Below are 14,390 nucleotides of genomic sequence, written 5' to 3' on the forward strand. Positions count from 1 at the left end.
GACCAGAAAGGTCCCAGGCTCAATCCTTGCTCTGTGCTACGTTAGCTGACCGTACCTTGGACAGTTGCAGAGGAGCTAGAATTAGGCTTTAGCGAGTCTGTATTGAGGAGTGGAAAGTCAGGCTGGATTCCTGTTCCTGAATGGTTTCCAGTGATCCTGTTGGAAAGTGCGAGCATGTGTGTGGACATAGGGTGAGGGCTTGGGCTCATTATGTCCCCCACAGTTGAATAGCCTACCTATGCTGAGTGCCTGGGGTAATGTGAAGAATGGTCTTTTGGGAGAGGTAGAACAACTAGATGATGGCGCTTCAAGGAGGCAAATAGTGACACCAACAGATGTTAAAAAGCTCATTAAAAAAGCAGCAGCATTTCAGAGGCAGGAAATGTGTTGACTGATAGATTAAAATGGCAAAAATCGTCTTAATGGGGAGCAACTGCTAAATCTAGAAAGGAAGCAATGAAGTGGAAGCAGCCCAGGAGCTTGGCTGCTGCCAGACCAAACCAGATAATAACATTACAGGGCATATGGTTTCCTGGTAATCGACTGCGATTTCTCAATTGAAACCAGCCCCAATGAGTCATAAATAGCATCAAGTAAACACCATTGTGTAGCAACGCTGTGGTCCAGATTGGCAGTGAGACCAGCTGTCAGCCCAGAAACAGACTACAAGTGAAATAAAATGAAGAACAAATGAAAGCAAAACAGATACAAACTTTTGTGAGTTTTTTCTTTCTTGGTGAATTTTGTGTTCATCAAATGCAGGATGTTGGTGCTAGGAATGGAACTCATGCACATTTCGGGCACCCAGTAGCAGCACCAAATGCTCCCAGATCCGACACAGCACTGTTAGATGCAGAGTAAAGTTCCCTCCATGCTGCCGGTAGTGCAGCACTCCCTTAGTACTGCATTGGAGCGTCAGCCTAGATTTTGTGCTCTGGTCCTGAAGGGTGACTTGAACTCACAACCTTCTGAGTTAGAGGTGAGAGCGCTACCCACGGAGCAAAGCATTTAAAAAAAAATTCCCTAGTACCTTCCTGCCCGCCCGCATCTTTTTAATGTTAGGGGAGAGAAAATCAGTTAAACACTTTAAATCTCTACAGGATTTCCTGTGGAAGTACTCATGATAGATTATAAGCTTTTTTAATGCAACAATAGGATCATTTTACCACGTAATGCACAATGAACTATTCTCCTTCAGCCAATATCACCAAAAACAGTTTAACAGGTTATTCATCATTTGTTTTGGACTTACCTGTGGGCAATAGGCTGCCACATTTACTTATATAGAAACTGTGACTACACTTCAGAAGTAATTCATTGACTGCATGGCGCTTTGGGACGCCCTGAAAACGTGAAAGATGTTGAGTGCAAATTTGTTCTGTCGAAGTGCAGCTGTATGTAACATAGTATATTCCTTTAAGGCTATATAGTGTAATTGCTGTTCCTTCCTCATGTCACTTAGAGGTCAGACTAGTCAGTTTGTGCTTTTTATTTTTCACCTGCGACAGATGTTGATCAAAAATTTCATACATAGATTGACAATTCCTCCCCCCTTTCTGTAAAAAGTTGTTCAGCTGATATATCTCCTAAAAGGCTACGGATGCTGGGACATTTGGAGCTTTCAAGACTGAGATCAATAGATTTTTGTTAGGTAAGGGTATCGAGGGATGTGGCGCTAAGGTAGGTGATTGGAATTGAGGTACAGATTGAATGGCGGAGCAGGCCCAAGGGGTTGAATGGTCTCCTCCTGTTCGTGTCCAACTACCGGAGCATCAGTGACTCCATGGGAAATCCTGGGGAATAACATTCCTTCTCTCATACCCAGCCTATCTGGAATTTTCCTGGCTCGGACATCTCATCAGCATCCAGGCCAGTCTGGGATATGCATTGGAGCAGAATGGTGCCTGTAGGCAGGAAACCCAAAACAGCAGGATACTCAGAGGAAAAAAATAACCAGGATACATCTGTTGTGAGGTAGAAGTATTTCTTCGCCTCTTCCTTATACCCTCCTTTAATGAATGGCTCACGTAGGCCAGATAAGGCTATTGCCATGTGCAAATATTTTGTAACATTTGCAGTGCAAGAAGAAGGAATACCAGATCCCCGTGTCACATGATAGTTAGAATACGTAGGCCATTCGGCCCATCTTAGGATCTTTCTGGATGGATGTACTAACGTTTTCCCCCCTTGCAGCATCCAACTGGTTCTTAAATTATTCCTGGGGATTTGATCTCCATTGCTGAGTAATATGATATGGATGTCCTTCCAATTCGTATCCTGGGACCCATTCACCTTGAGCTTATTTCCGCTCTTCACGTTGAGATCAGGAGGAAGAGCTGGGTTATGTTTAAAATAAGTGAACTTATTGTATAAACGTCATTAAGCCTCGATACCTTTCAGAATGCCATGCTGTGATACTTACTCCATCACCAAAGGCTGCACCAAACTTTACCAAGTTTGAGGTTGGAAATTTCCAGCATGTACTTGCGTGCAAAGACCGGGATCACAGAAACGGTTGGACACCAAGTTGTTCTGGAGGTCATTCTTTGTTTGGCTGGACTACCAGCACTTAGGGTTAATTGGCTGGAACACCCTATAACTGAAAGAAATAACCAGCCTCTTCCAAAACTAGAACAACTAATGTTTCACCCAACTGCAGTAAACAATTTGCACAACACACTGTTACATCATTTGCCAAAGGATTGCCAACCCTCCCGAATTGCCCTAGAGTCTCCAGGAATTAAAAGATTAATCTCCAGGACACTGATGCAAGCAACACCCGTGAAAAAAATCGTAAGGGCGGGGGGGATATTAAAAAGTTCTGTATTTTTCATTTTTGTTTCAGTTATAAAAATATTGGAGAAGAATAAAAAATGGCTGGTTAACTGGGCGGGGCGGTTGGAGCTGGGAGGTCAAATGATGAAACCTCCAGGAATACGTCCAACCAGAGTTGGCAACCCTATTCACCCAGTCTGTGAGTGGGTGGATAAAACTTGGCCCTAATGCTGCTTTTAAATTGCCAATTCACCCCATTTATGCTGCAGAATGGATTCAGCAAAAGTGGAACAATCGGGCACGATCAAGATTAGTGTCTGCGCAGTTTTCGGAAGTCTCAAATGCTTGCTGTTGGGGGATGGTTCTCACATAACCTAGAAATGATCAAAGTGCTTTGACTGGCCTGAATGGGCAGGTAGAGAAGTATCAGCAGCAAAATGGCAGACCCAATGGCAAGTGCCATTTAACCTTATTGGCAGTGGCACTCTGTCAGAGCCAGCCAGAGAAACAACCACTGAAGGAGGGCATTGGCACCAGTTCCTCTACCTTACAGGGTCTGACTGCATGCTTACCACTTGTATTATTACATAGAATTTACAGCACAGAAACAAGCCATTCGGCCAAACTAGTCCATGCTGATGTTTATGCTCCACACGAGCCTCCTCCCTCCCTACTTCATCGAACCCTATCAGCATATCCTTCTATTCCTTTCTCCCTCGTGCTTATCTAGCTTTCCCCTTAAATGCATCTATGCTATTCGCCTCAACTACTCCATGCGTTGAGTTCCACGTTCTAACCACTCTCTGGGTGAAGAAGTTTCTCCTGAATTCCCTGTTGGATTTATTACTGACTATGTTATATTTATGGCCCCTAGTTTTGGTTTATAAAGGGACCATTAAATAAGTTTATTTGCCACACACCAGATGAATGCCACTAGTTCTCCAGTAATAGCATCCTTTTTATTTCATCCTTCTCCCCACCCCCCCCCCCCCAATCCCCCATGGCCCACTAAAAAGAAAGTATTTCACACTCGTGCTGAGCCCTTCTCCATCTCAGCTCCTTCCAAGAAGAAAGGACACCAAATCAAAACATACACTTTAAGCTGAACAGCAAGCTAACTAGCCCCCAGCCTATTTAAAGAGCAAAGAACTCTTTCCTCCCCAAACAGCCCAACCTCTGCTCCATCTCCTTTCACATCTGACTTCTTCACACAGACAGCCACCTGGTTCTAACCCTCTCCCCTGAGGTTAAAGAAGACAACCAAGCAAAACTGCCTGATAGCATTTGCCATGGCAACTAAAACCTCAAGGTGTTATTAGGTGCAGCTTAAGTCACGGCTGGCTGGTTATAAACTCAACTGAGCTGCAGTCTCTGGTGCCAGCTGTCTGTACGGAATTAAAGTGATAAAGTACAGCCATCTGAACAGAAAGTGACTAGAACAGATGAGTGCACCTAAATTATGTTCCCTTACAGCATGCAGAGCAGCCAACATTGGAGAAATTAGGAGTGATGTTTACAACATTGAGAATGGTAAAGCTTGCAAAACCCTTTAAACAAATGGAGCCGTGTTTATTTTTAACAATGATGTCCATTAAAATAGTTTTTAAATGAATGTGTGAAGTTATCAGTTGTAGTCAGTGAGACGTGGCAGATCTCTAAGCACAGTCTGGTGTATTAAGGTTGGTTGCTGGCGTTCCAATAGGTTCTTTTACACAGCCTATTTCCCACTTATATAGATAGAGGGAGATAGAAATATAAAGAAAGATTTGCATTTATATAACCCCTTTCACAACCTCAGGACGTCCCAAACTGCTTTACCGCCAGTGAAGTACTTCTTGAAGTGTAGTCACTGTTGTAATGTAGGATGGATAGATAGAGAGAGAAAGATGTCCTCCATCTGCTGCTTTCCCATTTCATTTTTCAGTCAGATACGATCGCACTGAGCTCTGTTATGCATTAGTGGAGACGGAATTGCACAGTGCAAATGCAGGGAACTGACTCCCCACGCACTTACACTACTGAAACCAGCTTCCTTATTCCAATGGTACACCCGCGTTTTCAAAGGTCCGTGCTGTTGCCGGTTCTCTGAACTTCGGGGCGCTTAAACTATAGAATGCAGCTGATAGCGGGAGACCCAGTGTCCGCCATTGATACAGAAGCACCAAATGTTTGCGCTTTGATCTTGTAGGATGATGTGGGCAGCAGGAGCTGTAGCCGCCATGTCCAGCATCACCTTCCCAGCAGTCAGTGCCCTCGTGTCCAGGAATGCCGATCCAGATCAGCAAGGTAGGCCATTTTCCATTTCTCCTTGGGCCGCGTACTGTGTATAGCATTTGGAAAAGGATTTTAAACCTTTTTGAAAATTGCAATTTGAATAAGGGGGTGCCATTGTTAGAATATTATAAAATTTGGTTGGGGGTGAATTTGCAATCCCTATTCCTACATGACCACTTTGTGATCAGATGTTTGTGAAATGGCATTTCTTGTAGGATCACTGGGTAAATGTACTAAAGCCACACAGACCCAGAATGTCCCTGGTTAGAAGTCTCTACTGCATAAACTGATCTCAGCAGTTGGGGCACTATAATTGGTCTCAGTACCCTTGGGGCTGAGTGGGGGAGAATCAGCCAGGGCCACTGTTTCCAATCACTATCTGGTGACCCTTGCTGGGAAGTGAGTATATGTGTGTGGACAGGATTGGGTACCGCTGTGATGCCTTTCAAAGCCAAACAGCCCATCAACACTTACCAAAACTTACAACGCGGTCACTTGGGTGTAGGGCAACTCCAATCCCCATTGGAGTGCCAGTGTCTCCAGGACATAAGTGGAGGGGGCAACTGATTGAAAATTTTAAACCTTTTGAGAATTTGCAAGGACCATTGTTAAAATATAGTTTGTGATTAACTTCAGCTTAGGTAAGAGTAAATTCGCCCCATCCGCTTATTCCTTGATTAACCAGCAACAGTTGGAATGGGAAATCCCATTTTATGAATGGATTTAGGTTTGAGCCGGTCTTTCCTTTTTCCCCACAGGAGTTGTGCAAGGAATGATTACTGGAATTCGTGGGCTGTGCAATGGCCTTGGTCCAGCGCTGTACGGATTTGTGTTCTACCTTTTCCACGTGGAGTTAAACGAAATGGGAGATGTCGACAACCCAGGCAAAGTTCCGAAAGGAAACATGCAGAATCCCACCGATGAGGTAAAGAAAACAATCTTGTGTGGACAAAGCTCTCTCAATTACCTTCCTGCGCCACAGTCAGCCTACGTTTTTGAAAAAAAGCACACGGGATCCTTGGCTTTATAAATAGAGACATGGAGTACAAAAGCAAGGAACTTGTAAACCTTTATAAATCACTAATTAGGCCTCAGCTGGAGTATTGTGTCCAATTCTGGGCACCACACTTTAAGAAGGATGTCAAGGACTTGAAGAGGGTGCAGAGGAGATTTAATAGAATGATAGCAGGGATGAGGGAGTTCAGTTACATGGAGAGACTGGAGAAGCTGGGGTTGTTTTCCTTAGAGCACAGAAGGTTAAGGGGAGATTTAATAGAGGTGTTCAAAAGTATGAAGGGGTTTGATAGAGTAAATAAGGAGAAACTTTACACTGGCAGAAGGGTCGGAAACCAGAGGACATAGATTTAAGATAAGTGGCAAAAGAACCAGAGAGGAGATGAGAAATTGTTTTATACAGCAAGTTATGATCTGTAATGCATTGCCCGAAAGAGCGATGGAATCAGATTCAATAATAACTTTCAAAAGGGAATTGGATAAATATTTGAAAAGGAAAAGTTTGCAGGACTGAGAAAAGAGCAGGGGAGTGGGATTAATTGGATAGCTCTTTCAAAGAGCTGGCCTGATGGGCCGAATGCTGTATCTTTCTATGATTCTATTCCCATGCTACGTCCAATGCTGTTCTGACCCGAGCATTAGGAAGCTGTGTGTCCAGAGATAAGCCTGTCTGTAATCTATGGGGAAACACGTGACTTCTGTTATGTTGTTGGAGGTGTCGTATTTCTGATAAGACACTAAACTGAGGCCCAACCCCTCGAATAATGAAGCAGTCCATGCCCGCATGCAGCTAGACCTGAACAACATCCAGGCTTGGGCTGATAAGTGGCAAGTAACGTTCGCACCAGACAAGTACCAGGAAATGACTATCTCCAACAAGAGAGTCTAACCACCTCCCTTTGACATTCAATGGCATTACCATTGCCAAAATCCCCACCAACAACATCCTGGGGGTCACCATTAACCAGAAACTTAACTGGACCAGCCACATTAAATACTGTGGCTACAAGAGCAGGTCAGAGGCTGGGTATTCTGCGGCCGTTAACTCACCTCCAGACTCCCCAAAGCCTTTCCACCTTCCACAAGGCACAAATCAGGAATGTGATGGAATACTCTCCACTTGCCTGGATGAGTGCAGCTCCAACAACACTCACGAAGCTCGATACCATCCAGGACAAAGCAGCCCGCTTGATTGGCACCCCATCCACCACCGGCGCACTGTGGCTGCAGTGTGTACCATCCACTGGATGCACTGCAGCAACTCGCCAAGGCTTCTTCGACAGCACCTCCCAAACCCACAATCTCTACCACCTAGAAGGACAAGAACAGCAGGCACATGGGAACAACACCACCTGCACGTTCCCCTCCAAGTCGCACACCATCCCAACTTGGAAATATATCACCATTCCTTCATCGTCATTGGGTCAAAATCCTGGAACTCCCTACCTAACAGCGCTATGGGAGTACCTTCAGCGGACTGCAGCAGTTGAAGAAGGCGGCTCACCACCACCTTCTCAAGGTGCAATTAGGGATGGGCAGTAAATGCTGGCCTTGCCAGCGACGCCCACATCCCATGAATGCATTTTTTTTTTAAACTGCCTGTTCAGATGGATGTTCAAGTGGGCCGATGAATGGCAGATGGAGTTTAATTTAGATAAATGTGAGGTGATGCATTTTGGTAGATCGAATCGGGCCAGGACCTACTCCGTTAATGGTAGGGCGTTGGGGAGAGTTATAGAACAAAGAGATCTAGGAGTTCAGGTTCATAGCTCCTTGAAAGTGGAGTCACAGGTGGATAGGGTGGTGAAGAAGGCATTCAGCATGCTTGGTTTCATTGGTCAGAACATTGAATACAGGAGTTGGGATGTCTTGTTGAAGTTGTACAAGACATTAGTAAGGCCACAGTTGGAATACTGTGTACAGTTCTGGTCACCCTATTATAGAAAGGATATTATTAAACTAGAAAGAGTGCAGAAAAGATTTACTAGGATGCTACCGGGACTTGATGGTTTGACTTATAGGGAGAGGTTGGATAGACTGAGACTTTTTTCCCTGGAGAGTAGGAGGTTTAGGGGTGATCTTATAGAAGTCTATAAAATAATGAGGGGCATAGATAAGGTAGATAGTCAAAATCTTTTCCCAAAGGTAGGGGAGTCTATAACGAGGGGGCATAGATTTAAGGTGAGAGGGGAGAGATACAAAAGGGTCCAGAGGGGCAATTTTTTCACTCAAAGGGTGGTGAGTGTCTGGAATGATCTGCCAGAGGCAGTAGTAGAGGCGGGTACAATTTTGTCTTTTAAAAAGCATTTGGACAGTTACATGGGTAAGATGGGTATAGAGGGATATGGGCCAAGTGCAGGCAATTGGGACTAGCTTAGTGGTATAAACTGGGCGACATGGACATGTTGGGCCGAAGGGCCTGTTTCCATGTTGTAAACTTCTATGATTCTATGATTCTATCCCGTGACACCATTAGAGGAAGAGCAACAACAATTTGCATTTATATCGAGACTTTAACGTAGTAAACCATCCCAAGGCGCTTCACAGGAGCCTAATCAAACAAAATTTGATATCGAGCCACATAAGGAGCAATTGGGACAGGTGACCAAAAGCTTGGTCAAAGAGGTAGGTTTTAAGGAGCGACTTAAAGGAGGAGAGCGAGGCGGAGAGGTTTAGGGGAGAATTCCAGAGCTTAGGGCCTAAGCAGCTGAAGGTAGGGAGCATGGAGTTCTCCTGGAGTATTGGCCCACATACCTCCCTCAATGAACACCACTAAAAATAGATCAACAGGTTATTCACCTTGTAACTGCTTGTGGGATCTTGCAATGCTGTCGTGTTTGCATACGTAAGCCACTGCAGTTCAAAGTAATTCATCCCACCCGAAGCGCTTCGAAATGTGATGAGGTGCTAGATATGTGTAAGCTCTTCCTAATTTTCCTCTTCATTGATGAACACAACATTGGTGAACACAAGAAAAAAATGAGGATATTGAAATAAAAAGATACTTTGGTGAAATATATTGACAAGTTGCTGCATGTGAAATCCTTCATAGAATTAAAATAAGTTTGAGAAATAAACTGTCCTTGAGTTAATTTATTTTTTAAAAAGCCAGCCAGTTTATATCTTCATTAAACGTTGTTTTTTTTCTCTCTCTCTCCCCCCCCCCCCCCCCCAATTTTCCATTTCTCAGAGTACCATAATCCCAGGACCTCCCTTTCTCTTCGGAGCATGTTCAGTCTTGCTGTCTCTGCTGGTCGCCTTATTCATCCCCGAGCACAGCGGCCTCCCTCTGCGATCTGGCAACTGGAAGAAACACAGTAACGGGCCCCAGGGCCACCCGCACAGCCCACAGAGCGCGAGCCCCGATGGCAAGGAGCCTCTATTACAAGACAGTTGCGTATGATGATGGCCAAGTAATGCCCACTCTTGCGAAGCTCGAGGTGGAAGTGGAGATGAGGCACGGCTGCCAAACCAAGGTTTTCATTTCGGGAATACTAACATTAGTATTTTTTTCTTTTTTGAAAGTTACAAGGTTTGTCTCTCTTGTCGTCTTATTTTATTTAATGTGTTAAAAACAATTCTTTCCATCTCCTGTTTGGCTCACTGAAGTCTGAAGGCTCTTGGGTTGTTTATTGTAGTTGGGTACAATCCCTGAGTCCCTCAATTACAGGATGTCGCTCCTCCCTGTTTTTGCTGCCTTGTGCAAGACGCCAGAAGCCGGTTGCAATCAGTTGGTAAATTGCTATGCTACTTGTACTTGAGTTGTTTTTACATTGTGTTGTTGCCGCCAGTTCCTGGAAACCAGAATCTTGCACAGATGACTGCAAGCCAATTATAACACTGCAGAGATTTGCAGGGATCAGCAACGATGAAGATCCACTTAAAAAAAAAGGGTCTTCTGGACGTCCAGCTTTTAAGCGAGACCTGGCAATTTTAAGTTCAGCTTGCAGCTGCGATTCTGGGATCTGATGGCAGTCTACTGCAGGTGTCATGCAGTGTAAAAACAGCTTCAGTTGGAGGGGGTTGGGGAGAAGATGGCTGTATACACTGAAACCTGTCTTTCTGGTCTCATTGCTAAGCAATTAATTGTTTTCAGAAGCGGTAAATTGGCACGTAAACTCTACGCTCTGATCAGCAACCACTTATTAAGACAGCCACATAGACTTCTGTGTTTCTTTTTCTTCTCCCTGCCTCACTCCTGCCCTAACCCCCTTCACCATTCCTTTCTGTTTGGGTTCCCAGTGGAGTTGAAGTCCACGCTCAGCAACGCTGCACCTCTCAGAGATGGGATGTGGGGCTTACTGCGATTTCCCCTACACAAGGTGACCTCCTAATTCCAATCATGCTGCTGAAGGCACTTCCCCCACATAGAGAATTAAAATAAAACCCTACAAGACCAACTGTTCTTTTTGAATATCACTCTTTCATTTGCTTTATGGAAGCCAAGATAACCCTGCTTCCTAATAGCAGTCCCTTCTCTTTTGTTCGGATGGAGAGCAGGAAAAGGAGACAGAACAGCAATAAATCCCAGGCCGCTCAGCACCCCACACATGGGCAGGCCTTGATTGGAAGCCGAGGGCCACGAGTTAAGGGCAACTGGTCCCTAGGTCATGAGTACTACTGCCCTTGTATCATGTCACATTCCCTAGCTCTGAAAGCAGACGGGTGACTGCCATTCCAAGGACTGCAGAGCAACTCGAGGAGACCCTCCCTCTCTCGAGTTACTTTCTTGCCTTGTTTTCTTGATGCAGGATAAGCTCCCTCCCTCACTGGACCAGCAGAGATTCAAACCTCTGAGGGGAAATTTGGGTGCACGTGTGTATCCTAACCATCCTGCAGCACAAAGCGTCGCTATATCTGAGGTTTGCATTACACCTAACGGAGTTCTGGAGTTGCTGATTATACTGGCTCCTGTCCCAGACGAGCTGCCTGTTCAGATCCGGTTTATCTAACTTGACTGAAGTGGCCCAGTTCACATCCCTTCACACCTGTGGGACACTTCTATCGTTGTCAAAGCAACATTGCAGGTTGAAAGGATGTGAAGTAATGACTGCATCTGTTCCCCTGTTTGGTGTTGCTCCTGCAACTAGTGGGGCTGGCTTTAGAAGAGAATTTGTAGCTGCTTAACTCTGCACTGCCTCCAGCTTCATTCCAGGAGGGAACTTAATCTATTGTGATATTCGTTGGATTCCAGAGGCACCTGGATTTTTACACCAGCTTGGATTTAGCCTTGAGGGCAACTGGTTGATGGAGGTTTCATTGTAAACCAATTGGCTGACTGCACGCTGACTTTAACCTTTCTGCTCTGAGCTACTGCATGATTTGGTGAAGGTCACTTGTTAACTGTGCCATACAGATCCCAGATTCAATTTCCAGTCTCTGTTAGGTTAGTTAATCTCCACAAGGGTAGTGATGTTAGAAGGTGCTACAGCTTCCCGGCACCCTTGGGCTGAGGGAGAATCCAGTCAGAGCTCCCACTCCTGATCACCACCCATGTGTGGATATCAGTGTGAGGACAGAACTCGCCTCCGCTTTGATGCCCCCGAATTCAAATCGTCTGCTGACACTCGCTGTGGACATTCACACGTGAACAGTGCCCATTGGTGAGCTACCTGAGGGTGTGCAGCACCCGTGAAACGTACGTCACCAGAGTTAGTGCCTTCAGGGGAGGAGGGAGAAAACCAGAAACCAAAAAAAGACCAAGAGACCTTTCTGAACCTGGGTTCAAAGTTATTTTCTTAATCTGGACGTTCATATAGGTTAAAGTCTGATGCCCTGTGTAGCCTAGGGCCTGGGGGCAAAGGATTTGTAAACCAGATTATTGACGATGCAGAAATACCAAGGCTGTGGTTTGTGTTTGTGTGGTTCTCACTTTGTAATGAAAATGGGGCACAGAATATTTCCAGGAGTGGAACAAGCTTGGGGTAATTTAGTTGATATTTCTGGGTCATCCGTTTGAAATGTTCTAAGTGTGCACTCTGTACTTTCAGAATAGCCATTTCTTTGTTTAGTTTCCCCACCACTCTGTCGCAACTGGAATAAAATTACTCTGCCAGTCTTGTGCTGTAAACTAGTAGTCGCAGACAAAAGATAATCACAAGATGAAGTGCTGACGAATGAAGGAGAAATAAATCACCAAGGTTCTGGATTTCAGAGCCCCTACTGCCCTTTGAGAGCTCACACAGGGATGAACCTCCGCTGGTAATGTCTGGTCCCTTTTTTAATGTGCCATCATTTCAGTTTCCAGTAATGTCCTTGTTTTTTATTCTGAGTCAAAATTTTGTTCAATTTTGCTGTCTGGATTATGGAGAAGGAATTTTTGTATTTCGAAATGGGTTGTGGAGGAGAGATCGAGAGTTGGGAAACACCGAAGGTACCTTTGTAAAACTGGTCCTCACTGTTGTCTTTTTCCTGTTAAGGGCTAATCCACTGTGTGAGATAGGAGGGGAAAAAATGATTGACTCTCCGTTATGTGGTCAGTCCGATTTTTTTTTTTCTCCTTTTTCACATTGTAGATATACAGCGAAAGTGACTCCCACTCCACTATAAATGCACGTCTCGTAGGGAGTCCTTTGAAAGATAACAATCTGCCATAAATCACGATGCATCTCGTCACAACACGAGTGTGGGATGCTCCTGTACTTCTGCTACAGCCAGCTACAATTAATTTTTTCCCTGAATACTGCCGTGAACTTGTTGGTTTGGACAAGCTCTTTGAGACTGGGTGACGTGCAGCAGCCAAGTGACCCAACCCTCATCGTGGTGGTCAGGTCAACAGGTTGAAATTGTATTTTTTTATAAACCTGCTCCATACAAAGAAGAATCTTGCACAAAATGGTGGCCTGCTGAATATTTACAAGCTGAAGCTCTGATTTGGGGGCTGGGGCAGCGGAAGAAAGAAAGAGAGAGAGAGAAACGAGAGTGGTGCAATACCCCACTATGTTCCTAAAGGTCCAAACCAATTCACTTACCGGCCACATAGTTACAGACCACCCTGATTAAAATGGGTGTACTTTAAAAAAAAATTAGCAACTTTAAATAGACAAATTATGACTTTTGATTAATATTTCATTGCCCATATGATGAGTACAATCTGATGGGATAATAAGCTTTATTGACGCTCCCATGTGAGCATTAAGAGCTTGTTTTCGGCCTCAAAGGATAATTGTACTTGTAACAGGGTACACTAAAATTCTGCAAGATAGTTGGTGTAACATTTAATGCAAAAGTTTATATAATATATACATAATGTCCAAATAATATTTCAGATTCCCTTCTCTAGATTTTTCTTGGCATTTGGCACTTGTCAGCTTAGCCTTAAAGTGTGTGCAATGTTAGAACTATTCTAGGATAAACATTATTTTTAAAGTCTGGGGTAATGTTTTACATTAAAATCCAAAAAGTTTTCTGGTTTGACTAATGTTTCCAGTGATGACTTGGGCAGTGGTGGGTGAACTTTTTGGATTAAACTGTCCAGTGAATATTTGGGAGTAGCGAATGATGGTATTTCCTCATTTTCCCTTCATTGGAAGCATGCAAAATGGTTACAACAAATTAACTGTAGTCTAGAGGTTACATTAGCATTCGTAGAGTTCCCCTTAGTTGGTGGAGGCAGGTGTCCATGCAGGCCAGAAGGTCCAAGGTTCAATCCTTGGTTTGTAGCGAGTTGACTGATCTCAGGCAGGCCAGAAGTTTGGAGGTTGGCCTGAGCATCACTAGACTAGAGAGTGGGGTGGGGGGGGGGAAGTGAGAAATCAGCCATTGTTCATTCTCCTCATCGCTATACACTGACCCCTGCTGCGAAGTGTTTGTCATGCATGTCGGGTGAGAACATGATCGGGCTTGGTTGTGATGTCCCACAGCCTGTTGACACTCACTATGTAGACTCTCACGTGATGAGTTGCCACTTGGCTGAGGTATCAGAGGGTGCATGGGACCTCAAAGAAGCTTCACTAGTAGATCTCAGGATTTGGTCAAAGTTATCTTTAAGTACAGTCCTTCTCAAGAAGTCCTCTAAATGTTGGCTTTGAAATTTTGTTGCTACTAGTTTGTAGATATCCTTAAAGAATGGTTTGACACTTTTTTATGTTGGCCACAGACAGGTTGTGAATTCAGTAGGGAGGCTGGCGTTAACGCCTAGCTGGTATTTGAGGTATTGGTATTTGGTTAGAATTTACTTCACGTGGAGAAGGGGCAGTGGAAGCCACTTCTTTCTCAAATGTAGCAGTAGAGTGGAAAATCTTGATGCCAACGCTTCCTCCATAAGCTGTGACTTAGCTATCTCCAGGCAGCATGTCTATTGACACCACTGTGTCAGCCAATGAGTT

General features: G+C 44.5%; 1 protein-coding gene across 1 annotated transcript in view; it reads left to right on the forward strand.

The window, feature by feature from the left end:
- LOC137299630 (hippocampus abundant transcript 1 protein-like) overlaps nt 1-13,544 on the forward strand; it is a 58,507-nt gene extending 44,963 nt beyond the window's left edge. The window contains exons 10-12 of the mRNA XM_067968532.1: nt 4,964-5,061; nt 5,808-5,974; nt 9,254-13,544. Coding sequence (XP_067824633.1) covers nt 4,964-5,061; nt 5,808-5,974; nt 9,254-9,466 — 478 coding nt within the window. The 3' untranslated portion in view covers nt 9,467-13,544. The remainder of the gene's footprint in view (nt 1-4,963; nt 5,062-5,807; nt 5,975-9,253) is intronic.
- Nucleotides 13,545-14,390: the final 846 nt, after the last annotated feature.

Source organism: Heptranchias perlo, chromosome 29, assembly GCF_035084215.1.
Source record: "Heptranchias perlo isolate sHepPer1 chromosome 29, sHepPer1.hap1, whole genome shotgun sequence".
Taxonomy (NCBI): Eukaryota; Metazoa; Chordata; class Chondrichthyes; order Hexanchiformes; family Hexanchidae; genus Heptranchias; species Heptranchias perlo.